The sequence below is a fragment of the Chrysoperla carnea genome, chromosome 1 (assembly GCF_905475395.1).
Source record: "Chrysoperla carnea chromosome 1, inChrCarn1.1, whole genome shotgun sequence".
Classification (NCBI taxonomy): domain Eukaryota; kingdom Metazoa; phylum Arthropoda; class Insecta; order Neuroptera; family Chrysopidae; genus Chrysoperla; species Chrysoperla carnea.
The window spans coordinates 110,316,673-110,342,956 of record NC_058337.1 but is presented as its reverse complement, the minus strand read 5'-3'; the positions used below and the strand labels follow the sequence as shown (position 1 = coordinate 110,342,956).

Genomic DNA, 26,284 nt, shown 5'->3' with positions numbered 1-26,284 from the left:
ATTTGCTCCCACGAGGGTAAACAGTCATGTTTACGAAAAAATGTTTCAAACAAAAGTTGGTTATTTTTTTATGAGGAATATTTTTTATACTTAAACTTTTGTTCTATCTTTAACGGTTTACAAAATGGGTCCTACGCACTCAAGATCCAATTGACCTATGTTACTCATTTAAAAACTCGACCTCACTTTTTATGTCCTGAGTACTTTGTAAAAATTTCAGCTTGGTATCTTTATTCATTTTTGAGTTATCGTGTTGACAGACAGACGGGCAGACAACCGAAAATGGACTAATTAGGTGATTTTATAAACACCTATACCAAAATTTTGTTCATAACATCAATATTTTTAAGCGTTACAAACTTGGGATTAAACTTAGTATACCTTGCATATTACATATATGCATGATATAAAAACTCTGCCGACGAATCTTTTCTGAAAGTAACAGATCATGGTCGTCTTCAATGAATGGAAGAAGATGAAACTGGATCCAACTTCACATATGAAGCTCATGACACTTTTTGGGACTGTTTCCATGAAGTGGCCTTCTGATAAATGTTTATCCAATTACAACTCACTGTGTATATAATGTTATTTTACGTTTTATTCTGTTGTTGGTTTTAGTTTTAGCTTTATATTTTATATGTATATTTTATAAATCTATCCCTAGTGAATTTTCACTAATTTATTGAGCTATTTTTATTTTTTGTCAACAATATTTATTCATATGCGGGAAAAAAAATTGTTTAAATTCATTTCATTTGTTGAAATTTTTTAAGATAATCATTAGCTAGACTAAATTATCTGACTAATTATTTTTTAGAGAAATTTGTATAAAATTAACGATTTTTCATTCATTAATGATTTTTCTTCATTTTATGAATATATAAATGGTAAAAAGAAGTGCTAGTTTCAATACTTTGCAATTTGATTCCAAATGTCGCATAGAATATTTCCAAGTGTCTCTCAAAATTAACAAAGGATAAAATTGTACTCGAAGTTAAATTAAAGTTGACCATTTTGCATAAAAGTCTACACCTCCAATATTAATAAAATGATTAGCAGTGAAAATGCGTTGTTTTTTCGTGTAGTCCTCCATTTTTAAAAACCCTCAAGTGTAAGCTCTGACACGTTTTTCGTTCCCAATACTTTAGAAGTTCGCATGGTATTTTAATCAAATTAAAAAAAATACTAGACTTAAAATTATAAGTGCTAGAAAATTTTGTGAATTAAATAAATTATGCTATTTTTCGAGATGATTATGTCCGCATTACTCCAAATAAATACAGAGAATCGAAAATTAGAGTTTTTTTTGTTACATTTTGGGATGGCTTAACATGCGATGCGTATGTTTTGGCAGATTTTATAAGAATCGAAATGGGAATGAAAAAAAAATACAAGTAGTATTAAAAGAACATAAATTTAATTTTATTGAATACATTAGTAATGATGGCCATGTGGTCCTTGTCCGCTAAAACCTCCATGTGAACCACCATGATGTTGATCAAATCCACCATGTGAACCACCATGCTGACCTTGGTACTGACCGCCACCATGACCATGTTGACTACCGTGCGATCCAAATTGATCATGTCCATGTTGACTTCCACCATGCCCTCCTTGCTGGAATCCACCATGTTGGCCCCCTTGTTGGAATCCACCATGTTGGCCACCTTGTTGGAATCCACCATGTTGGCCACCTTGTTGGAATCCACCTTGCTGACCACCATGTGGGAATCCACCTTGTTGGAATCCACCATGCTGACCACCTTGTTGGAAACCACCATGTTGTCCTCCTTGTTGGAATCCACCACCATGACCGTGTTGGTCAAAGCTTCCTGATCCATATTTTTTTTCCTCTTTTCCCCCCTATAATAGTTATAAAAATGCGTTTTAGTAACTCACAAAAAATATTGAGTATAATTTTAATATTTTTGCAAATACTAGCATATAAATTTTAAAGAAAATGGACCTTTTTAACGTAATTATTTTATATTTTTTGTAATTTTTCGTTTTTCATCTCACCAAGATTATGAGTCACCTGCCACCTTCAGGTTGTAGACACATCAAAAGAAAATATATCGGTATCTCGTATTAATCGAATAATTAAAACAAAAACCAAAAAATTTATTTTAAAAATGACTAAATACTCTTTACGAAAGATATAGCTTAAAGTAATAATATAAATTTTGACGTTAATTATGTAATGTAGTAGTAGAATTTAATTAAAAATTTTGATTTTAGACTGATCTATAATTATTACCTAACCTAAAATTGTTAGAAAAATTTTCAGTGTAATTTTAGGAAAAAACAGTTGATAGCCTTTTGTAGATTTTTATCATCAATGGACTTTAGCATTTTTAACTTAAATATACTCTCAATATGGTATTAATTTTATAAATAAATTTACTTACAGCGAAAACAGTTACAGCCAATGCCAAAATCACCACGAGTTTAAACATTTTCAATTATGTGCTTATTCCAAGTACTTCACAAAACTATTATTTTTGAAAAGAACAATGTTTCAGACTATTTATACTTAATTTAAAAAATTCCCATAGACGTTTTTTGTTTTGTTTAAATATTTATTCTAATAACCGGTTCCCATCTCATCATTATGTTGAATAATTATTTAATTTTTGTCACATAACGATCATTGATTAAAAATAATAATATTATTTTAATAATTTAATGGTTCCGTATCAAAAGTTTCCAAACAATTCTTCATTAATACTTTTCCTTCACCCACCCATCACTAGTCGATCAGAAAGTTGATAGAGAATATTCATGATTTTTTCATGAGTTAAATTATTTGCGTCAACTTGATAAATATTGTTTCTATAATAAAAGTCTTTGAGAATTTGGAATGTGCATAAGTTAAAAAAGAAGTTCTTTGGAATCTTTAATTTGAGGGTACAATTCATTCTTTTCGATGTTTTTATTTTTTATTTTTTCTAAACGAATGATATAATAATATTTTTTTCAATTACAAAAATCAAGTTTTTCAAAGTCTATAACCTATCTTTTACATTATAATTGTGACGCTTATGAATATTTATCATCCTCTGATTAATTCTACTAATTAATTAAAAATTGTTGTTTGACTAAAAATGTTTGTTTTTTCATTTATTGTTTACTTCATTGACAAAAACTGTTTTGTGCTTTACAAAAATCAAACCAATCTATAACAACCTTTGAAACATTAATAGGGCCCCGATAAAACAGTCCAAATGATTCCACACACACTAATATCCCATTTTTGCATTATTGTTTCCTTATGGTTTTCCGAGACGAAATTATAAGAGGTAAAAAGTTTGGTAGGAAAATTCCAACTATTGATTCACTGTTTCTAATTTAATTACCTGAGTTTATTATATGAAATGGGAGGAACGAGAGTTAATGTTTTTGAGGAATCAGCTCTTCCGTTGTTGATATGACAGTGGACATTGTAGACTAACAAATCGAGGTTACATAACAATTTTGAACTCTGTGTCGAAAAGTATCGGAGACAACTTTTTTTGAACAGAAAGTTTACGTTCGCGAAATCTACTTACCTATTCAAAAACGTTAAGTACCAAAATTAATGGGAAGGTTAAAAAATTTTCCCCTCCGATTCGATTTAATTCTTTATATCAAAAACGACAATGAAGATTACAAAAAAACTTGACCTTCATTCACTGGATCTTGTTTGAATTTATTACTTCTTCCTTTAGTCTTATACATTATACGCAATTTTTGGTAGGTCAAATTAGATTCATAACCGTAGTTTGTTGAATAACATTAAGTTGAACACCTGGTAAAAACTATTTTTTTATATTTTCTGTTTTTAGAAGATAAACTTAAGGTATTTACGTAATTAATACGCAAACAACAAGAGAAGTTTTAGTATATTTATTTATTGATTTTATTACTCATTAAATAGGTAATTAATTTGTCATTAATATATTTTGGAAATGACATTTCAATGAACTATTTTGTAAGATTTAAAGGTTGTTTCTTCTTTTGATGATTCACTGAAGTATTTCTATATAAATAAAAATAAATATGTTGTATGTTTGTTATATGCGTTCCTATCGACTATTTGTTCCCGCGAGCGTTTCTGGCCCAGAAAATGTACAAAATATCTGGAGTGGGGTTACACTTGATTTTGCCATATACACGTACCCATTGAAAAATTTTCAAAAACTATTATAACAAAATTGGCCAATAATTTTTTTTTTAATGAGACAATGAGAGACAATAAATGAAGACATTTATTTCCTGTGTACTTGCCATTCTTATTAAAAGGTTGCAGTTTCTGGTTCGTACCAGATTTTGGCAGGTTTTGAAATCAACAAAATGCGAATAAAAAAATACAAAACTTTTTTTTTTAATTTTATTTTATTGAATACGTTAGTTGTGATGATCATGTGGTTCTTATGAACCGTGTCAGTGTAAGCTATCTAGTTAGTCTCCATCATGTTGAACAAATTGAATATCCGTATGCGAAGCCTATCCATGTTATTGACCTCCTACATTCTCACCTTGTCCAACTGGGCCATTATTTTGGACTCCTATGATTTCTTGTTCAAACACACCCCCCTGAATATTGATTCCGCCGCTATTACCCTGTTGAATATAGTTAGCTTCTGAGCCTTTTTGTGGGTCATGTGAATCATGTCCGTTAATAGCTCCAGGTATGCTACCATGATTTTGATCAAATCCACCATGTGAAGCACCCTGTTGATCAAATTGGCTACTTTGTGTTACAAACTGATTATACCCGTGTCCATATTGACTTCCTCCATGATCGCCTTGTCCAACACCGGCATTATTTTGAGTGCCTATAGTTTGATGTTGAAAGTGGCTATCATGAATGTTGACTCCACCATTGTTACTGTGTTGGTGATAGTTGGCTTCAGAGACTTTTTGTGGGTCATGTGGACCATGTCCGTTAATGACTCCATCGTGTGTATCGCCTTGGTGACCATATTGACTACCTTGTGTTACAAACTGATTATACCCGTGTCCATATTGACTTCCTCCATGATCGCCTTGTCCAACACCGGTATTATTTTGAGTGCCTATAGTTTGATGTTGAAAGTGGCTATCTTGAATGTTGACTCCACCATTGTTACTGTGTTTGTGATAGTTGGTTTCAGAGACTTTTTGTGGATCATGTGGACCATATCCGTTAATGACTCCATCGTGTGTATCACCTTGGTGTCCATATTGACTACCTTGTGTTACAAACTGATTATACCCGTGTCCATATTGACTTCCTCCATGATCGCCTTGTCCAACACCGGCATTATTTTGAGTGCCTATAGTTTGATGTTGAAAGTGGCTATCATGAATGTTGACTCCACCATTGTTACTGTGTTGGTGATAGTTTTCTTCAGAGACTTTTTGTGGGTCATGTGGACCATGTCCGTTAATGACTCCATCGTGTGTATCGCCTTGGTGACCATAGTGACTACCTTGTGTTACAAACTGATTATACCCGTGTCCATATTGACTTCCTCCATGATCGCCTTGCCCAACACCGGCATTATTTTGAGTGCCTATTATTTGATGTTGGAACTCAACACCTTGAATGTTGATTCCGCCATTATTATTATGTTGGTGATAATTGGCTCCTGAGCCTTTTTGTGCAACATGCTCGTTAACAACTCCATAATGTTGATCAAATTCTCCATATGAAAAGCTTTGTTGACCATCGTGACTACCTTGTGAATCAAAATGATTATTTCCATATATAGGTTGACTTCCGGCGTACTCTCCTTGTCCAACTCCGCCATTATGTTGGGTGCCAATGACTTTGTCTTTGATCACAACATTTTGATAATTGAGTCCTCCAATATTTCCGTGTTGGTAATAATGGCTTCCCGAGCCTGTTTTGTTTTCTTGGATTCCTGCCTATAATATTCATAAAAAGGAACTAGAGGAACTAGTTACTAGAAAAATACACGGTACAGCTTAATTGGGAACTTAAACACAGAAGTATTTTGTAGAACTAAAAAAGAAGTTTTAACAAAATATGTTGCTTTGTTTTGAGAAAATCGAAAACATCTTATTTTTATAGTCTCAACGTACAACCCAGTAAAAAAATTACTGAAAGAGATGTAGTTTAATTAAATCTGAGAAAGCTGGAAATAGTTTTAATCTCATTTGTATATAAAATTATTTATAATCCAAATTCTTCAGATTTCGGTTTGTCTATCTTTTAAAAATATATTTTAAAGAAGTTTTATCTATCTTAAAATTAAAGAAAATTTTTTTTTCAAGTGAGAGTTTAGGGTTCTAAATCCAAAAAATTTTTTGGGGGTTTTTTAAATTTCGTAAATTTCACTTTTTTTGTTAAAACTTTCTATTCCATTTAGAAGAGATAGAGGAGAATTGATAACGTAAAATTATCATCAGAATGCATCACATAATAAAAAAACAAAAACATGCATGTGAATCACCATGATGTTGATTTAATCCACTATGTGAGCCACTATGTGGTCCATCTTGACCAGAATCTGCTCCAAATTGATTATTATCATGTCCATTTTGACCTCCGTTATTATGTTGGATGTCTATGATTTCTTTTTTGAACACACCACCTTGAATGTTGATTCCACCAGTACAACCTTGTTGGTAATAATTGCTTCCTGAACCACATCCTTTATTTTTTTCTTCCATCCCTTCCTATAATATTAATAAAAATGGATGTAAAAACCATGTATTTGTAATTAATTTACATATTAGTAATGTCACTAAAAGTATTTAAAATATTAGTTCAAAATTTTATTCCCCATCACTTTCATTTATTGGAATCGGCACACTTTGAAACAAACTTTTTTAGAAAAAAAATTTTTCCCGAAAATATACCTATAGGATCTCTAAATATTATTGGATAGTTTGAAAATGTTTCTGTTTACAAAATGGATCCAACGAATTAATGAGTCAATTGACTTATATTGTTACCTTTTTCGAACTCCGACGCACTTTTTACGTCTAAATAAATTTTGACAAATAGTATCTAATGAAGTCGTATTTAATTAAGTGATGAACATTTGAAGTTCCTTACTAAATTGTCTAAATTTTTGGTAAGTCCTAATTATAAGCATTGATGTCTCAATGGGCACAAAATATATACATTGTGAAATAATAATAATTATTGTTTCAATATTAATTTCATAGTTATAACAAAATATCATTAACTATACTTATATTGAAATAAGAATAAAATAATGCTTTCTCTGTGTCCATTGTGCCATTTATTCAAAAAGCTTGGAACAACAGTTTACCAAAAATTCAAAAATATTTTAAAATACTTACAACGAAAATAGCTACAGCCAATGCAAAAATCACGACGAGTTTAAACATTTTCAATTATGTACTTCTTCTTCAAGCATTTTACAAGAATATTATTTTGGAACAGAACAATTTTTGTATTCTATTTATATTAAATTTAAAAAAAAACCCACAAATAATTTTTGTATTTCAATTTCATGTTGTTGCAATAACCGGTTCCCATCCCATAATCTCCTACATATTTATGAGCGAAATACCACTGACTCAGTTATTCATCACGGGATATGTAAAACTATGCACCCGACTGAATTAAAATAAGGCGTAATTACTCCCTTTTCAATGTAGACGCTCGGTAAGAATATAATTTTGAAAATTTAACTCCAAAGTGGGTGAAAAAGAGGAAGAAAGTTTTCGTTTCTGTCGGCAGTCCTCATGATACAGTCTGATTTTTTTTAATGAAAAAATCGGGCCTCGAAAAAATTTAATGTAAAAACACTCGATTTTAACAAGATCATAACAGTCATTACACGAAAGATAACGATTGCAAATACAGTCAAACCTGGATAAGCGAGAGTTCAAGGGAGCACAATCTCATTCTCGCTTATAGAGGTTTCTCACTATCCCGAGTTTCTCGCTAATGCAGGTACTTGGGTAGCGTTTCTCTCTTATAGAGGTACGCAGTCACAGCAAGTCACAGCAAGTATCTTTTATGTATGTGTATTTTTATTGTAGCTGTAGTTCCTCCTAAATAATATAAATAAATAAAGCTCGACTGTCGCTTATAGAGGTATAGATAAGTAGCAGTCTCACTTATGGAGATCCATGAGGGAAAAACGACTCTCTCTTACAGAGGTTTCTATTTCTCGCTTATAGAGATTTTGGGGGCTTAAAGTGACGGGTCTTGGCTATTACTCTCACTTATAGAGTTTTCTCACTTATCCAGTTCTCACTTACCCGGGTTTGACTGTATATTTTTAATGTAAAGTAAGTATTTAATAGTAACGTGTGCAAGTTTAAAATATCATGCAGTCTAGACAAAGAGATTAAGCCCCGAAAAACTACTCTACCATAGTCCCGCGACCACGAGGAAAGTTTTTGCAAAAGATGTCCTTTTTGAAAAAATGTGATATTTCGAAATATTTTCAAAATTTCAAAAAAAAATGAAGATTTGCGAACCTTTTACTCATAACTTCACTATATATCAACTTTAAATAGACCAACTTTAGAATTTCCAAATTTAATTTTTTTGCATTGGATTTTTTTTTTATCGCAAGAAAAACGTTTTTTTTTTTACTTTTGCAAATTTTTTCGGTTAACTTAGCCATTGATTAGCTGTAAAAAAAAAACGCTATGCTCCTTGGCTTGTTTCTTTCTATACCAACGTATTTTTGTTTTCTGAGATCAATTTTATCATCCGTTTCGTATATTAATTGGATTATAATTAATTGATGATCTGTTGCAGGTCATTGTCATTTTAATAGATGTAGAAAAAATCAACTCAAATATTTTAACAGACAATGGAAATGCTTAAATGATTTTATCTCTAAAAGGTATAACAGAAAATACGCCGTTATTTCAGTTAATTCCTCAATTATTTAATTTTTATCACATAACGAACAAATTGTTTAAAAATAACCATATTTGAAAATTTTATGGTTTTTTTTTCGGAAGACTCCAAACGAATTTATATAAATATTTTTTAATCATGTTATACTTGCATTTGGCCATTCTTCTGTTTTCAATTAATTATACCTTCTAAGCCACAGACAAGGACTTAATTCAATATATTAACTCGTGAAGAAAAGCATTTGTGCAATGCGATCACGGAGGATTGTGAACTTTGGCATAGTTAAAACTTATACGTTCTTTATCTTCTAATATATGCAACTTTTAACGTATTTGTGTAAAAAACATGCCTATGTTTACAAATTTTTGAATATAAATTTAAGGTGATTTAATTAATTAAAAGGTATAAACAAAGCATGCATGTACTGAGGCCAAAAACTCAGAAATGTAAGAAAATTTCACGCTAGTCAACTAGATATAGTAACATAAATATTATCAAAGATAATAAATATATCTAGTTGACTAGCTAATAATAAATGAGATCTCTAAGATTTCAATTTTTGTATTATATAAAAATACGTATTTCGACTGCCAAGTATTCATCATCAGTATGAATTAGCTAATCTTAATTACGTTTATTGTGTATGTTACTCGTTGGTAATTTGGTTTCGGACTCCGAATTGATAGTTTCATGTATCTACAATTTATACTGATCTCAGTATCTAAAATAAAGGTCAAAAGCTAAAAACCACGACGACCACAAAGTCATGCTCTCTAAAAAGAATGCATACAAGAAAATATTTTTATCTAAAAGTGTAATGATAAGTAAAACCGTCATTACAGTTGTAGGATCTCTTTTTTGTACTGTGGAAAACTTTTTAGTCTTAGAGGTCCCCGCCCGACTAGAATGACAACTTTACTTATCATAACAATTTCAGTTGAAAATATTTTCTTGTTTTCATACTTTTTAGAGCGTGTTTTTGTTGTCGCCGAGGTTTTAGTTTTTGAACTTTATTTTCTTAATGTATATGCCCTTATTACTCCAATTTTTTACATTTCGGACTGATATTGAAGGAAAAAAAAAACTTATCATTTTAAAAGTTTATTTTATTTTATTTTATTGAATACATTAGTGATAATGATCATGTTAATGTTGATATATGAAGATGGACTATATCCGTCCAAACGTCCATTGTAACGGCTATAATGTTAAGGAACTTGTCAGCGCCCATAATGTTGAGGATGTGAACTCCATCCAGGTTTTTGAGGTCCATGGTATCCTCCTTGCGGAACTGGATTATTATTTTGGGTGCCTACGACTTGATGTTGGAACGCAACATCTTGAATATTGACTCCACCACTGTTACCTTGTTGATTATAGTCTGGTCTGACATATTGCTATAATTATTATAAAAATACTTTAGTTAATCACAAAATACATTACAAAGTATCGTGTATTTAGAAATGTTAATTAAGTTTAAAAAATTATTTTTTGATGTTAAAGGTTATATCATGTAAGTTTTGTAAAATTGTAAAAACTGCTGTAGTAAAAAATAAAAAAACCATCCCATAAAATTAACAATTATTTAAAGAATAGAATAAAATCAACATAATTATTTTATATAATGACTAGCTGTTACCCGCCCGCTTTGCGTGGCGTAAAATATACCCGCTTTGCTGGGCAACATCCCCACTTGCACCCCTCCCTCCACATTTCCTCACGTTGGATAACATTTTTGTAATGTACACGTCATGCTCTTTTATTTGATACCCCACTTAGGTATATTTGTAACCTCCGAAGGTTAAAAAAATTTCTAAATGTAATTTAAAACATTCTGACCAAGTTTTGAACTATTAAAAGCCATAATTTAAAAATATGAATTTTTTATTCATGAACACCCCCGCAACCCCCGTTGTAGGTGGAATTTCGTAAAATCCGTTCTTAGCTGACCTCTACTTGGCAAAAGGAATATTCCTGCCAAATTTCAAGTCTCTAGGTCTTATAGTTCCAGAGATATCGTGATGAGTGACTATCTATCTATCTATCTATATCTATAGAAAGTCTCCTATATATTTATAGATGATAATTTTAAAGTTAGAATTCTAAAGCTAGAATTGCTGTGAGTTGAGCACCAATCAAATGATTACAAAACGATTTTAAAATCCGTTGATATATTTATTTATTTAGTAGTTGAATTCCTTTCGTTAATAAAATGTTCTCCTGTGTTGTTGATATTTGTAATTTTCTGATAGGTGTTTTTCTTGTAACTTTTGTTATGTACTTCGCGTTGTGTGTTTTAAAATAAATTTTGTACTTTTGACTTTTGCGTGTTTTGTGTTTTTGAATATTACATTTGTTATTACTATTATTATATTCTTTACAAAGGCATATTATTTGTTTTTAAGGTATTTCCAGCATGGTATTTGCAGTTTCTATGTTAAAGCAATGGTACAATTTTTTTTTCGACAGAATTTAACGAAAAATTAAATTTAAGAATTTAATAATGCTTACTATTAATTCCCAAAGTTTCAGAAATTTTGACCGTTTAAAATGGGAAATAATTATGCCAACGTCCCAATTTCGATCAATTTACGTCAAAATTAATATCTCGAAAGTGAAAATTAATTTCTAAATTTTTTTTTTAAAATTTTATTGTATAAACATTTTTTTCTACTTTTTCTTCAATATATAATAATATCATAAAAATAGTTGGAGAGACCGGACATTTTACATGCTTTAAATGGGACATGACCCTCAAAATCGCGAACTTTGTCTTTAAATATCTCGCGATCTAAACGGTCAAAAATTATGAAATTTTAGGAATTCATAAATAAAGCTATTATAAACCCGAGAAAAAAAATTCGGCCAAATCTGTCGAAAAGTGATTTCATGCTGGTACTACCTTAAAAAAAATTTTCGGTAGACAAAAAAACGAAACAAAAATAATATAACCAAAAATAGCCAACCTTAATTATTTAATCGTGGTAATCACTATTAATGCAAATATTTAACAACCATAATTATGGTGAAATATTAAATCTGTATAATATTCTATGTCTATGAAGTGAACAATATAAATGCTGAAAATAAAATCGGTAGATAGAGTCTTCCTTAGTAGGACTATCCCGTAGTTAGTAGGATTGTCCCTGCCAGCTCATTTCATATTGGGAAAAATTTCCGCCAGGGAAATGAAGAAAACGAGGGTTAGTAGCACTACGACGAAAATTCTTCGAAATTTCAAACTTAATAGAATTTAAAAAATTGAAACCTTTCAAAGAAATAAATTTTGAAACTAGCATGTATTGGTGTTGGAAAGAAAATTTTTGATTGTTGATTACTTATGAAGAATTATCTGTCACCAACAACTTTAAGTATTAGGTTATTTAAATAGACCCAGTGCAATGATAATTTTATAAACAAATTTTGTTACACTTACGGCGAAAACAGTTGCAGTCAATGCCAAAATCACCACGAGTTTAAACATTGTTTCTACTGAAGTATTTCACAAAAATAATACTTATGAATAAAACGAACCATGTTTTGCACTATTTATACTAAATTTTTAAAAACTCCACATGCATTTTTTATAATAAATCTTTTTCCTAAAAACCGGTTCTCATCTCATAATGTTGTACAATTGAGGAGCCAGCTACAAGAAGGACGTAAGAAGCTTTAGTTAATCAAAATCTGACTGGTAAACAAATTTTTTAAAGAATTGCCAGCGTCGAAAAATATATGGGGAGACTTATTTCCAGTAAGAAAAATAATTATCCTCATAAATTTGTTGAAACATATGTTTCAAAAGAGACACAAAAGAGTATTAGTGAGCAAAGTTATATGATTTTCCAAGTGGATATTTTATATCCCGCATACTTATCTTGCAACTCGCGGAAATCAGGTTCTTGTTCTCTGACTAAAGCCCAAGCAAATTGACAGTTGATTATTAGTATATGTTTTCCAAATTTTTACGTAGGTACAGTTAAGGTCTTTTATTTATTAAAAGGTAACACATTCAACATTATTTTCTAAGCAGTTGATATTTTTTTCCTAAGAACTTGTGAAACTATATCATTTTCAGACTATATTTAACATACTTGTGTAAAAAAACTTTTCTGTATTTATAAACGTTTTGGAAAAAACTCTATGTATACAAAATTTAAGGAGTATCGGCACCAAGTACCACGAAAAACATGTCGCGATATTCGTTCAGCGACATCCAAAACCCCCGAGTAACGACTTTTGACTGATTATAAAATGAACTTCCTGAATACTCCAACACACGACAGGAATATCGTTCACACTGGGCACGTTGGAGACCAATCCTGTCACGATATTTGTGTTCAGCAACCAAAATCCCCGAGTTACAAGTTTGGAATCATTTTCATCCCTATTAACCGAATCTTGAATTTAGAATATTTGTGGTCAATTTAAAATGCAGTGCAAAATGGATATTATTTATGTAAAATGCATATTTTAATTTCTTATAAATCTATTTAGGTCACAAAATTTCCTGGCGCCCTAACAAATTGAATGCAGAAAACCGTATTCAAATCCTTCTTACTGTTCAAATTTTCGAACTTTAGTGCTTCGTTTCCGCGATTAAGTTATCTAATCACAAATACATTTATTTATACATAATGTGTGTCATGTTTATATTGTAGAATATTAAGCGTTATTTCAATGACCATTGGATAAACATGCCTTGACACCACTTTATTGTTGATTAATCAATCACACAAATACAGTATCTAATTTCATCATGTTATTGTTATGTAGGTATGTTATTTGTGAATGTTGTCCCTGGTTGTTCCTATTCTCACTTCAGTCTCACAACAACGTATAGTTCAAATCGAATAGAGTCCAGAGTCCATCGAATTGTTCTGGATGTAACTTACCACACTCATACCTACGATGTATATTACTTAACTCTATGTATTTTGTATACGTGGATATATGGTCTGGTGGCCAGTGGCCAATTTGAGCGTCATCTTAGGCATCATGAAGGGGTTTATAAATGGTAGCCTTTCTTTTATGTTCAAAACAATAAAATTTTAAGTGAAATCTGACGTATAATCTGCCACGGCATACTTAGTAGTTTACTTGGTTGGAGGGCAATTCTGCACTATCGACACTAGCTCGGAGTCCCATTGTGGTGTCCTATATGTGTTTTTAATCTTTTTCGATGATTATTTCAGCAACCCATTTCTTTTGAAAGGCTGAATAGGCCTCCATTAATTTTATTTATTTTTTGGCTGTCGCTCTTTAAACCTAGGCTACTTAGTTAGTTGGCGGGAGACGAGATTTCATAACCACACCCTACGAAGTACAGGAGAGTGAGTATATAGCAAAAATTTCATTTATGTGTTTTAGAAGAACCTCTGACAGGCATACAACTCTCTAGGACTCCAGTAACAGCTCTTACTGGTTTTTTACTGCTTTGAGATATATGAAAATACTCGGTACATCTTTTTCTCCACACTTCATAGTGCAGCTAACCCAAGCATGCATGGAAATCTATAACAATGAAGGAAATAATTTGTAAAATTTGATATCTTTTATCATCTATCACTGAAACAACACTTTCTTTGATCCAAGATACATGACCGAGTGCTCTTTCAATCTTTCCCCTTTGATATTTGACGATGCTGATCAATATAAGTAGTGATTTAGGTTGGCTGTGATCTGAAGCACAATACACAATAGACAAGTTGTACAAAAGTCATCGCATTTGCGTCTTAGAATGTCGTAAACGATGCACAGTTTTTGTTTGGTCATGTGATTTTGGGACAACCAGTTTAATATCAGCCAAAATTAAATTTCTTTCTGTAATCTGTTAACTAGCTCTCTGAGTAACATATTGCTTCTAGATTGAGTAATATAATCGTATTACTGGTATTGTACGCTCAATATACAGCGAGCTCAATACTATGTATTGGTTGGTGTTGTATTTTGTTACAATAGTTTGGTGATTGCAATTTATGTAAATCTAATTTATAGTACAACCGGATTCTTTCACAACCTATGCAACTTCATTTTCCTTAGGTACACAGTAAAAAATTACACGTTGTAGAAACCGTGTTTACCTGGCGATTGTTGTTTTTATAACAAGCAAATATTTCTTGAGTCGGCATTTTCAAACAAGAAAATAAGCATTGAACTAGTGAAAAGTTTTCTTGATCGAAAAAAATTTTTACTTGTTACCACATTCAAAACATATTTTCTTGCAATTAGTATTTTTTTTACAATGCGTTTATGTATACTGGTTGTTAATTTACATCTTGGCTAAGTACATCTCCCACGAGTACGTATATGTATATTAAGCAATTGCGTACAAGAAAGAGGTGTTTTGGCATATGTTCTTGCTATTATTTGAATGTAGTTTCGGTATGCGATGAGTTGTACACAGCACAGCAGCAGTAAAACCATCGTACAGCTTAAAGGGCTTATAACACCTATAATACCTCGATCTTACACGCATTACTTAACGCATGTACTCTTCATACTCGTGTGAAAAGCCTATGCCAAAATGTAAATTAAACGCATGGTATATTTGAACAATTAAGCCTTCTTTGCCTTCATCGGTAACGTATCCAAATTTTGAAATTCCAGTGTGTTTGTTTGACTAAAAAATTTCGAAAACTTAAGAATGTGGATGGCACGTATATTTAAGGTGGACGGTATAAGTACAAAATGATTTAGGAGCAAATTTTTTGAAGACCTTACCGTCGTATAGATCAGGTACCAGAACGGATAGGTCTTTTAATATTAATCTTTTTAATATTACGAGAGATGTACGACATAAAACCTGATTCCTTAAAGTGCCAACGTGTTTCCTTCTTATGTGCGTCCTCTTCTACCGGATGTAACAATAAATGGTTAATAATCGACAGAATGATTTGGTACACTTTACCAATCATTTTGTTGTGATGCACATGTGTCCTTTCGGAGCTAGTAGAAATTTTTAATACCCATGTTGAATTTCTGCCTAATCTGTTGAAAATATTTTTCGAACAAAAATTGTTGGTGTTTGTATGAGAAACATTGTTCTGTTTTTGACGCCACTTTAGATACAAGGAGGTAGTGATATTTATATGCTGTCTAGACCGTGGTAAAACCACATAAACAAAAATGTTGAAACTTTCAATAAAAGGTTATATCTAAATCTGCAACGTGGTTTAACTGTAACATATCTACTTTAGTTAGACGATTTAAGTTCTGTATGGAGCATGGAATTGAATATATCGAGTTTCAGAAGAGCAACACTTACCAATTTAACTATCTGTGTGGCGTATGGATGAGATTTAGTTAGGATATATTGTTACAACGGATCAATATGGTTTATATTATGGTTTATGTGCCCTCTAACATTCTTTACTAACCATATTCAATCAACACATGTAAACATAAGTGCATGGCAATGCAACCGTGTTCCACCATACTAATATATAATATGGTATTATAAATCTCTTTACTCGATTTACTGACATTTATAAACGATTTCTAAATTTCTTAACACATTTGCGAAGAAAATTGAATACCTGCATTATACCATATAATATACAAAATGTCTCAAAATAATCGGTCACTGCTTATAAAGAATAGTATTTTTCGATCTGCCTGGGTTTTCTAAATATCGAAAGCTAAATAACTAAGCGAAATTTTCAATTTTCGATATTTTGAAAATTACTCCGGATGTCGACAAAATGTATTCTTACTTTTCGTCTTATACATAACATAATTCACCATCAAAATTGAATATACATTTTTTTTTTATTTGTGTCCTCACAAACGTGCTTATACATCCTTAATTAGTCGGACGCAACAGGTTTTTTTTTTAATAATTTATTAAGGTTTTAACTTTAATTTAAATAGTTTTTATACCATGTATATATGAAATATATCAAGGTATACTAAGTTTAGTCCAAAGTTTGTAACGCTTAAAAATATTGATGCTATGAACAAAATTTTGGTATAGGTGTTAAGAAATAAAATCACCTAATTAGTCCATTTTCGGTTGTCAGTCTGTCCGACTGACAACACGATAACTCAAAAATCAAAGAGTCTTCAAGTTGAAAATTTTACAGCATGCTCAGGACGTAAAAAGTGAGTTCGTAAGCGAGCAACATAGGCTAATTGGGTCTTGGGTCCGCAGGATCCAACTTGTAAACTGTTAGAGATAGAACAAAAGTTTAAATGTAAGAAATGTTCTTTATAGAAAAATAAAAACTTTTTCCTGAAACATTTTTTCGATAACATCACTGTTTACCGGTGATCGCGCAAATTAAGTTCGAAATTTGTATAGTATATACATATTATACATACCAGTCATGTGTATGTGAACTGTATGTATAGCTGGCTATCTCTCTTTACTTACATGACGTAAAAAAACAAACGATTCATTAATCAACACTGTCTTTGCATGATATTTCAACAATTTACTCAGTCAATTGTTTGTTTTCACTTGTTTGATTTAATTTCCTTGTCCTGTCCATGAAAGGACAGGACAAGGAAAGATTTGTTGAAAATTTCGAAAATCGTACCCATGACAATAACTTCCTATACCGGGAAGTCAATAAATATTCAAAAATTCAATAGCCCTTAGTTTTTTAAAATCAACATTGTAACATAGCTACTAGCTCTGAAACCAATAACGATAGATTTTCAAATTTGATCCGCTTGTATAGATACAACGATTTTCGTTATGTTTAAGATCCATGTCTAATATTTTCAATTAAAATAATTTAAAATTGTTAAATATTGATAATAGCCAGGACTTTAAACTGTGTACGATAGACCATTTTGAATGCATTATATCTCTGTTAAACTATGTACAATGAATAAATATCATCATCTCATTTCTCATTCAATTACATATGATACACTGTTTCATTCAATGTTGTATTGAATTGATAATAATAACGTATTATATTATACACAAATTATACAGCGTACACAAAAATATTATTGTATCCTTTTTTAGACCGTAATATTGTAGATGACTAATCATAGGGAAAAATATTTCAGTTCTGACTTATTTATATATAGATAGGACAAACAGTTTAATATCAGCCAAAATTAAATTTCTTTCTGTAATCTGTTAACTAGCTCTCTGAGTAACATATTGCTTCTAGATTGAGTAATACAATCGTATTACTGGTATTGTACGCTCAATACATATCGAGCTCAATACTATGTATTGGTTGGTGTTGTATTTTGCGACAATAGTTTAGGGATTGCAATTTATGTAAATCTAATTTATAGTACAACCGGATTCCTTCACAACTTATGCAACTTCATTTTCTTTAGGTACACAGTAAAAAATTACAGCATTGAAGAAACCTCATTACCTGTCCATTGTTGTCCTTATAACAAGTAAATATTTCTTGAGTATAGAAAAGGTATATAACGGATAGGTCTTTTTAAATAGAGTAAAAAATTAAAGAGAATTTTTCAATTCTCTTTAATTAAAATTCCTAGTCAAGATATTTGTCAATATTTAGTTTACGTTGTATGTATCATATTAAAGACATCAAATATAATCGAATAGTGAAATCTAATAGACCATAATGTAAATAAATATCGTATGCATGGTTAAAAGTAAACAAAAGCAATAAATAAGAGTAAAAAAATATTACATCATGCCATGCCATTTTCTCCTTAGATGAATATTACGTGCGAGACCAGCATTTCAACTAAATGTTATTCCCTCTGATACTATAGATCCTTGCTTCATATTAACGCACCGGCAAATGCAAATTTATATAACAAATCATAATTTTTTTTACAAATATTCATTTCTCTGGATAGTAAATTTGCAGACATAAATGAACAAAATAATAAATATCACAATAAAGATTCGCAGGCTTACGCTGTAAAAACTTAAAATACCGTTGAAAGTTTATATTTGTGTTTTCTATATCCTGGTAATTTTTTATGGAGCTGAGAATAATGTTAATCGCACCTTAAATTAAAAGATATACATCTTTTTATTATTCTGAATTCTGTTATTCAGAAAAAAAATCGAATTATCAAATGCATCTTTTGCTAAAAGTAAGATTACATGGAGTGTAAAAACCCAAAATAATTTTTGTTTTATGTATAAGGAAAACCCAACCCAATAATTCGCTTAGTTAAAAAAATTTTGCATTAAACACATTTTTTAATTAGGTCATTGGTATTTATTACGAAGTATACTGCTAGTCTCCAAGAATACTACTGCAAGAGGTGAATGATTTTTGCACACCACCGATAAAAAATATGCGTTTAAATACTTTTTTTTATAAACTTCTTTTGGGTTTTTACCAGGGATGTTGACATAGTCTCTGGCTATCTGGTAAAAACCCAAATGCACTTGTTATTATATATAATGTATTTTTTTATAAGTATACATAACTAAATAAAAAATAAAAAAAATTTAAATCCTATCATCTTCAATTTTTTATTAAACCATGTATATGTGAAATATATCAAGGTTTATTAAGTTTAGTCCAAAGTTTGTAACGCTTAAAAGTATCGATGCCACTAACAAAATCTTGGTATAGGTGCTCATAAAATCATCTAATTAGTCCGTTTTCGATTGTCGATCTATTCGTCTGTCCGCCTGTCCGTCTGACAACACGAAAACTCAAAAACGAAAAAATATATCAAGCTGAAATTTTTACAGAGTAGTCAGGACGTAAAAAGTAAGGTCGTACTTGTAAATGAGCAAAATAAGTCAATTGGGTCTTAGGCCCGAAGGACCGTTCTTGTAAACCGTTAGAGATGGATCAAAAGTTTAAATTTATGAAATGTTCCTTATAAAAAAGAACTAAACAACTTTTGTTCGAAACATTTTTTCGTAAACATCACTGTTTACGTTTTATATGGGAATATCAGTTATATGTCTGAAACATGTATGTATGTGTGGCTATCTAAGAGTGCCTATCTTTTTTACTTATATGATGTAAAAAACAAATGATTGCGTAATCAGCACTGTCTATACATGATATTTCAATAATTAACTCAGTCAATTGTTTGTTTTCACCTTTTTTTTTGTGTATATAATTTTGTAAAGATATAAATAATATAAATGTAGGTAGGTACACAAAATTTTGCAATTTTGGAACAAGGATATTTTTCATCGAAAATTTCACGCGTATCTTGTATGTATATATGTATGGATGTATATTTGTTTGTAAATTTCTTTATTACCTCGTATCTTCCATACGGGGTCATTATATTTGTCTGAAAAACCCAAGTCACTTTTTTATTTTATTGCAGTATGAACTCTTAGTTTTCGCAATATTTTATTAAGTCTTTATAATTAGTGCGTTCTTAATTTCATAAACTATTCTTAAAATCGTTATGCTTTTCGGCAATCTGGGATTTAAAATCGCGTTGAATAAATACATATAGATGTTGTTTCGTTCAGATTTTTTTAACCAATTCATTTTTCGTAATTCAATTTAAGCATATTCAGTGTCACAAAAAATGCACGGATTACATAAAATACAATGTATTCCGTGCATTTTTTGTGTCATTGAGATACATACATTTCAATCATTAAAATTCCGAACATTATCTAAACTCAAACCTTGATGTAGGTATATACCATATTACGTATTAAGTATTATAATATTTTTATTATATGGGTATATTATATACATATTATACGTATGCGTCGGCTTATGGATAATATTATACCCTTTACAATGATCCAATAATTCGTACGTATAGCGAGAGATATATTATACATACAAACTATGATGAATTGACATTATTATAAAGGTGAGCATTAAATCATTTTTAATCTGATACTAATTCTTATATAAACACTGTTCTATACAGTACACTGTAAATTAAAAATATTGACAACGCATTGACAAAAAAAATATCATAGAAAATGATTATAGTTTTGTTCCAAGTTCCTGTTCGCAATAATTTAAGTTAACATGAATCAGGCGCAGATTCAGCCCTCAAAAAAGGTGATGGACACGGCACAGTCACCCGAAAATCGGCCTAATGGGAATCGAAGTATGAACTCGTCATGATCGATATAGTGTATTCCTACAAAAGAAATGTTTACAAAATTTAAGATGTCCTGATCAAGATTTTGTATAGTGTATTTGCCCACCTGTGCAAAACCATGAGGCGAACACTAGTAAATTAATAAACCTGTAAGATGTTAGTTTGTTCCCTCACAAAAATTACAAAAGTAAATGTGTGTTTGATTGCACATTGCAGTGTCATCACATTTAGACTGTAAACAACTGAACAAATTTTGATGGAATTTATATATGTTAAAACTTAAATTAAGCGGTAGTATACATTTTACATAATTTTATTCAGATGCTGACTTTAATAAAAAATTCAAGCTTTCGTTTTCTTTTCGCGAAAGCGAATGATGCCTGATAATGACAGGCAGCAAAACTCCCAACTGAAATTGGTCGAGTACTTTCGAATACAATCTTTGCTCAAATCATTGATAACGGAATCTAATAGGGGCATGTAAATTGATTTTCGAAGGTACTTTTCTGCCGATTTCGTTATAATTTTTTTCGCTTTTTGAAATCTACTAATGTTCTCCCTAAAAATTATCAAATGGGGGTTTAGTATAACATTAAGAATAATAGACTAACTATTTGAAGCGAATCATTTTTTTTTTTTAATTTTATTAAATTATTAGTCTATTTAGGTGATGGGCATGCCCATCATACCCATATGGGTGGATCCGAAACTGACATGAATGATTTCACATAATAATCAGAATAAACCCTAATGAACGTCTTATTGATATCATTACACCCTGTCATATATGAAATATATATCAAAGTATACTAATTTTAGTACCAAGTTTGTAACGCTTACAAATAATGATACGAACAAAATTTTGATACAGGACGTAAAATAGGATCTTGATTTTGTAAATGAGCATCGGAGGTCAATTGTGTCTTGACTATTTACGACCCAATTTGAAAACCGTAAGAAATGTATCAAAAGTTTAAATGTAAGAAATGTTCCGTATAAAACAATAAACAACTTTAGCATGAATTTTTTTTTTTTATAAATATTATTCTTTTCTCGTGAGGGAGCAAAATTTTGGCGTACATTTTCTCCAAAGCTATAAAAAATAAAGAGCTGAAAATTTATTTTTGCTTTACAGAAATTTGGAATAAAAAACAGATTTTTCAACGAGTTTGAAGTTTTTTATTCACAGCATACGATCACGCTCCTAACTAAATATCACACAACTGATGTCCAATAGCTAACTAACTCCCTGCTGGACTTGTGGTAGGTGTATTGTGCTTTCAAACTCTAACTAAACTAAACTATTGTATATAACTAAATTTAATATTATGAAGCCGATTATAAATTTATAATATTATTCATATAATAATACTTTACTAATGAATAAATCAAAATTATTTGTGTGATGATATCATTACACAATAATATTAATAATCAACGACATGACGGTCTAGTCACATGATAGCAACGTTACTGTGAGCTTCATATATAGGACTGCCGCTTCAAAGCTCCTGCAAGTCCGGAGATTTGTGTGATGATATCATTACACAATAATTTTAATAATCAACGACATGACTGTATAGTCACATGATAGCAACGTTACTGTGAACTTCATACATAGAGCTGTCTCTTCAAAGCTCCTGCAAGTGCGGAGATAAACCAGAATGTCGAGAGGTAGTAAAATTAATCTCATTATATCACCAAATCATAATAGTGTAAGATTATTTTGGTGTATTACATACCCAGTTTTTCCCTATAATTAAAAAGAAATATCATTCAAACAATTTAAAATAAAAGCTGCCCAAAACTGTCAAATTTATCAGAATATGAAACGAAAAATTTAAAAAATCTGTTTGTTTATTAAATTATGGAAAGTTAATGTTTATGTTTGAAGTCGAGAGAAACTACACGATTTCTGGAATCTTCCGATCAAATCTGGAGAAATGGAAACCCTATCCATGCATGCTTTTTAGACATTGAAATTATCTGTGATATAAAATGACCATTGAATACACTGAAAATTAACATCAACAACCAACTTAAGTTGCCAATTCAATAGAAGTAATCATGGAGTACAGTGGATTAAGTGATTGATCGAAGTTCACTGACAGCCATTCCAAGTTCCGAGACAACCATTTCTAAGTTCTAAGATAGCCATTAAAATTTGTGCACAATAGTAACAATATTAATAATTTATGTACGGTGACAGTTTAATTTGAAACAAGTAATAATTGGCAAGCTTTACGACTATTTCAGCTCAGGAAAGCTAGAAATTTGAGGGGCTGTTATTTAGAGATGATTACTTTTCCTAAGTTTTCTAATTAATAAAGTTACTAAAGAGGAACATTAAAATCTCAGCACTAAAGGTTACAAATTTTGGTATTTAGAGCAGACATGGACAAATGGGACTTACAGAAATCCCTCGAAATCCTTATATAATATACGAGTAAGACAGTGACAAATTAAAATACATGTAAGTTAAGTGACAACAATAAGAGAATGGCAACATTTTTTTCTACCTTTCTCATTACTATTAGAGAAACTGATATAGGAAGAAAAGTCATATATCCGTCTCGCTTCCTCCTCTATGAGCAATTCGGACTTGGGTAAAGAGACAAACAATAAAGTTAATGACACACAATATATTATTATTATATAAGTATTATTAACTTTATTTTATTATCAACAAGAAAAATTTTGGTTTTAGAGGTCAATAAATTCTTTAGGTACAATACCGGATTAACATTTAGAAAGTTGGTGAGTGCTATTTAAGAAACCGGTGGCCAAAATATTATTTTTCAAAATTGATTTTAAGAAAAGTTTTTTGGCCGAGAAAGTATAAACAAAATAACACTCAACAGCCTATGCTCGAAAAGCGGATTTAATTTGATGTTATGCTTCTTTCCTCTTCTTGCTGATAAATAATAATAATAACTAATGCAGATAGAAATCAGAGATGGCCTTTTTTTTACTTAAATTTAACGTTAGCGTGATGATAAACAAACCGATTAATAATAATAACACCTAGCCTGGCATGCACATTCATCCCCTTCTGGACTGACTATATATCAGTCCATCCATATTCACAAAAAATGTAGGTGGAGTGGACAGTAATCATGTTTAAATAAATATAATATCTGTGCTTTGTATGCGATTTTAATATAACAATGTCAATCATTTACTCGAAAATATTATAAAATTTTAATACACTTTGAAAACAAAGTTTATACATTCATTAATTTGTTAATTAACTAATAAACTAAGGCCGATAAAACTGAAACTGACTAAAATTTCAGCTCTCTAGTGAACTCAAATATACAGAGCGTAACAAAAGTAAATATCGTCACTGGTCAAGTCCAATCTAAAAAGAGTTACTAGAAGTTTTCTTCGATGTTAATTTTATTATGACAAGTAAATAATTTCTTAATTAAATGATCTCAACAATTAATTTAACGAAATAAATATATGATTGCTTAACTTTTAATCAAATTTCCTTGAAACAAGAACTTATTGGTTGTAATCAAATAAAAAAGTATAAGTTTGGGTAATTTCATTTACTCAACGACGATTCGACGGAAATATTATTTTTGATCAATAAATTGATGTTTCTTATTCAATAATTTTATAAAGACCAAATCGACGTATACGTCTTTCTCCCTAACTATTACTTACTAATTCATTTAAATTTTTACTAATTCATATGTATTCGTCATAGCCTGAAATTGTTAAAATTTAAATAAAACTATGCGTTTAAATTTTTAACCTTCGACTATTAAGATTGTAAAAATTAGTTTAACGTATCTGAGTATCTTTGTATCTGCGTATCCTTTTATCTGTTTATCTGTGTGTCTATCTGTGACATCGTAGCTCCTAAGCGGATTAACCAATTTTGATTTTTGATTATTTGAAAGCAAATTTGATCAAGGTTGTTCTTTGCTTTGTTTCAAATGTGAGTTTCGGGTTCCGTACCCGAAACAATTATAAAAGAAGCGATTATCTCCAACAGCTGAATAGATTTTTGGAAACATAGCTAAAAACAATCTCGATCAAAGCAATATTAAAAAAAAAAAAGCCGTGATGATAAGACTGCATGCTACCTATGTGTTCCACACAAATAACCCAGTATAATAAAGAGTTAAAAAAAATTAATGAAAACAAATTCGACCGAATGTTATGAAATTATTTTCGAATCATAATGCCGATAATACGCTTCGATCAGCACCTCAACGCGAAGTCTGCATAATTCAAAGAAAGTTAAAAAATCAAAATCCGAACGAATGTTAAAAAAATCCAAAACTAATTTCACAAAAGAATTGATCAGACCTGATTTTATGTCGCGGTTTCTGGTTTCTTTAAATTTTTAATTGAATATTCTTTTTAGCTACACTATGAATAAATGAACAATTCGTATATTTGTAATTGCTATGAAATTACCTTGCATGGTAGATAAAAATCATACCTTATTATTTTTGCAACCGAAATTTTGGGAAGCATGGCTTTTGGATGATCAATTTGTTAATATGCTTGTGAAAATCACATCTATTTCTAGAAAACGCAATTGTAGAAAACATGTAATTAATCAATAATATACGAGTTTTTTGTACAACTAAGCCCTAATAATCTAGTTACTCACTTGAATAAATTGCAAAATGAATTTAATAAAGTAAATTGATAATAATAATAAAAAAATATAATAAATCCCATGATATCAATAAGAACACTATGATACATTAAATTTGTGTAAAAAGATAATTGCATTTGCGTGACAAACACAAATATGTCTCTAATAAACATCTTTTGAAAAATAAAACCTCGGAAGGTTGTTTTTTTTTCCTTATTATATGTCAAAATATTATATTATTTATGACTTTTTATTGTGTTAAAATATTGAATATAATACATTTCCGTTTTTCGATTTTTACTTCTATACAAAAGCTGCAACAGTTATCGAATATAGGACAAATAAAGGAAAATGGACTAATTACGATGGAGTACCATCGTTATTATGATTATTGGAGTAAATATTATAATATCAAATAGTTTTGGTCAGCAAATTTCATAAATTCAACAAGATTTTGGATTAAACTCATACTTAGCCAACTAAATCAATGGGCAATGCAGGTCCAGCAAGATTCTGAGATATCTATTGAAGAAAATGGTTCCGGAAATCAACCCCCATGTAAGATTTAGTCAATATCTCAGAAATTATTCGTCCAATTGCAACTCTTGGGCGAAAATGTGTCTAAACAATATTTTATCCAACTTGGACACAAAAAAAGTCGATTTTTTAAAATTTTATCAAAAAATATTTTAATATTATTTATCAAAATACAAGTTCAATAATACTGTCTGTTAAGGGTATTCCAATAATTAACTCAATTGTTTATTTTCACTGGTTTTAGCTATATTTTCCACGAAATATAGACTCATACA

At 30.4% G+C, this 26,284-nt stretch overlaps 2 protein-coding genes across 3 annotated transcripts; both read right to left on the bottom strand.

The window, feature by feature from the left end:
* Positions 1–1,403: 1,403 nt before the first annotated feature.
* LOC123305104 (glycine-rich cell wall structural protein 1.8-like) lies at positions 1,404–2,565 on the bottom strand. Its single transcript, XM_044886720.1, has 2 exons — positions 2,412–2,565; positions 1,404–1,866 (listed from the first exon to the last, which is right to left on the bottom strand). Exons 1-2 carry the CDS (start codon positions 2,457–2,459, stop codon positions 1,438–1,440), a joined length of 477 nt encoding a protein of 158 aa, XP_044742655.1. The 5' UTR covers positions 2,460–2,565; the 3' UTR covers positions 1,404–1,437.
* Positions 2,566–4,400: 1,835 nt separating this feature from the next.
* Positions 4,401–7,381, bottom strand: LOC123305277 (hornerin-like). 2 transcript variants are annotated; one of them, XM_044886950.1, is made up of 3 exons: positions 7,303–7,381; positions 6,433–6,669; positions 4,401–5,895 (listed from the first exon to the last, which is right to left on the bottom strand). In XM_044886950.1, the coding sequence occupies exons 1-3, from the start codon at positions 7,348–7,350 to the stop codon at positions 4,498–4,500; spliced, it is 1,683 nt and encodes a 560-aa protein (XP_044742885.1). In that variant the 5' UTR covers positions 7,351–7,381; the 3' UTR covers positions 4,401–4,497. The 2 variants fall into 2 exon arrangements, with proteins under 2 accessions (XP_044742885.1, XP_044742886.1); XM_044886951.1 differs by lacking the exon at positions 7,303–7,381 and having other exon boundaries at positions 6,444–6,492.
* Between the last annotated feature and the right edge of the window lie 18,903 nt (positions 7,382–26,284).

Bases quoted from the DNA above. Each gene is read 5' to 3' on its own strand.
- LOC123305104 (XM_044886720.1), bottom strand. From the start codon at position 2,459: ATGTTTAAACTCGTGGTGATTTTGGCATTGGCTGTAACTGTTTTCGCT. The intron at 1,867-2,411 runs GTAAGTAAATTT...TAACTATTATAG, and splicing joins TGGCTGTAACTGTTTTCGCT to GGGGGAAAAGAGGAAAAAAA.
- LOC123305277 (XM_044886950.1), bottom strand. From the start codon at position 7,350: ATGTTTAAACTCGTCGTGATTTTTGCATTGGCTGTAGCTATTTTCGTT. The intron at 6,670-7,302 runs GTAAGTATTTTA...TTAATATTATAG, and splicing joins TGGCTGTAGCTATTTTCGTT to GAAGGGATGGAAGAAAAAAA. The intron at 5,896-6,432 runs GCATGTTTTTGT...TGAATATTATAG, and splicing joins AACATCATGGTGATTCACAT to GCAGGAATCCAAGAAAACAA.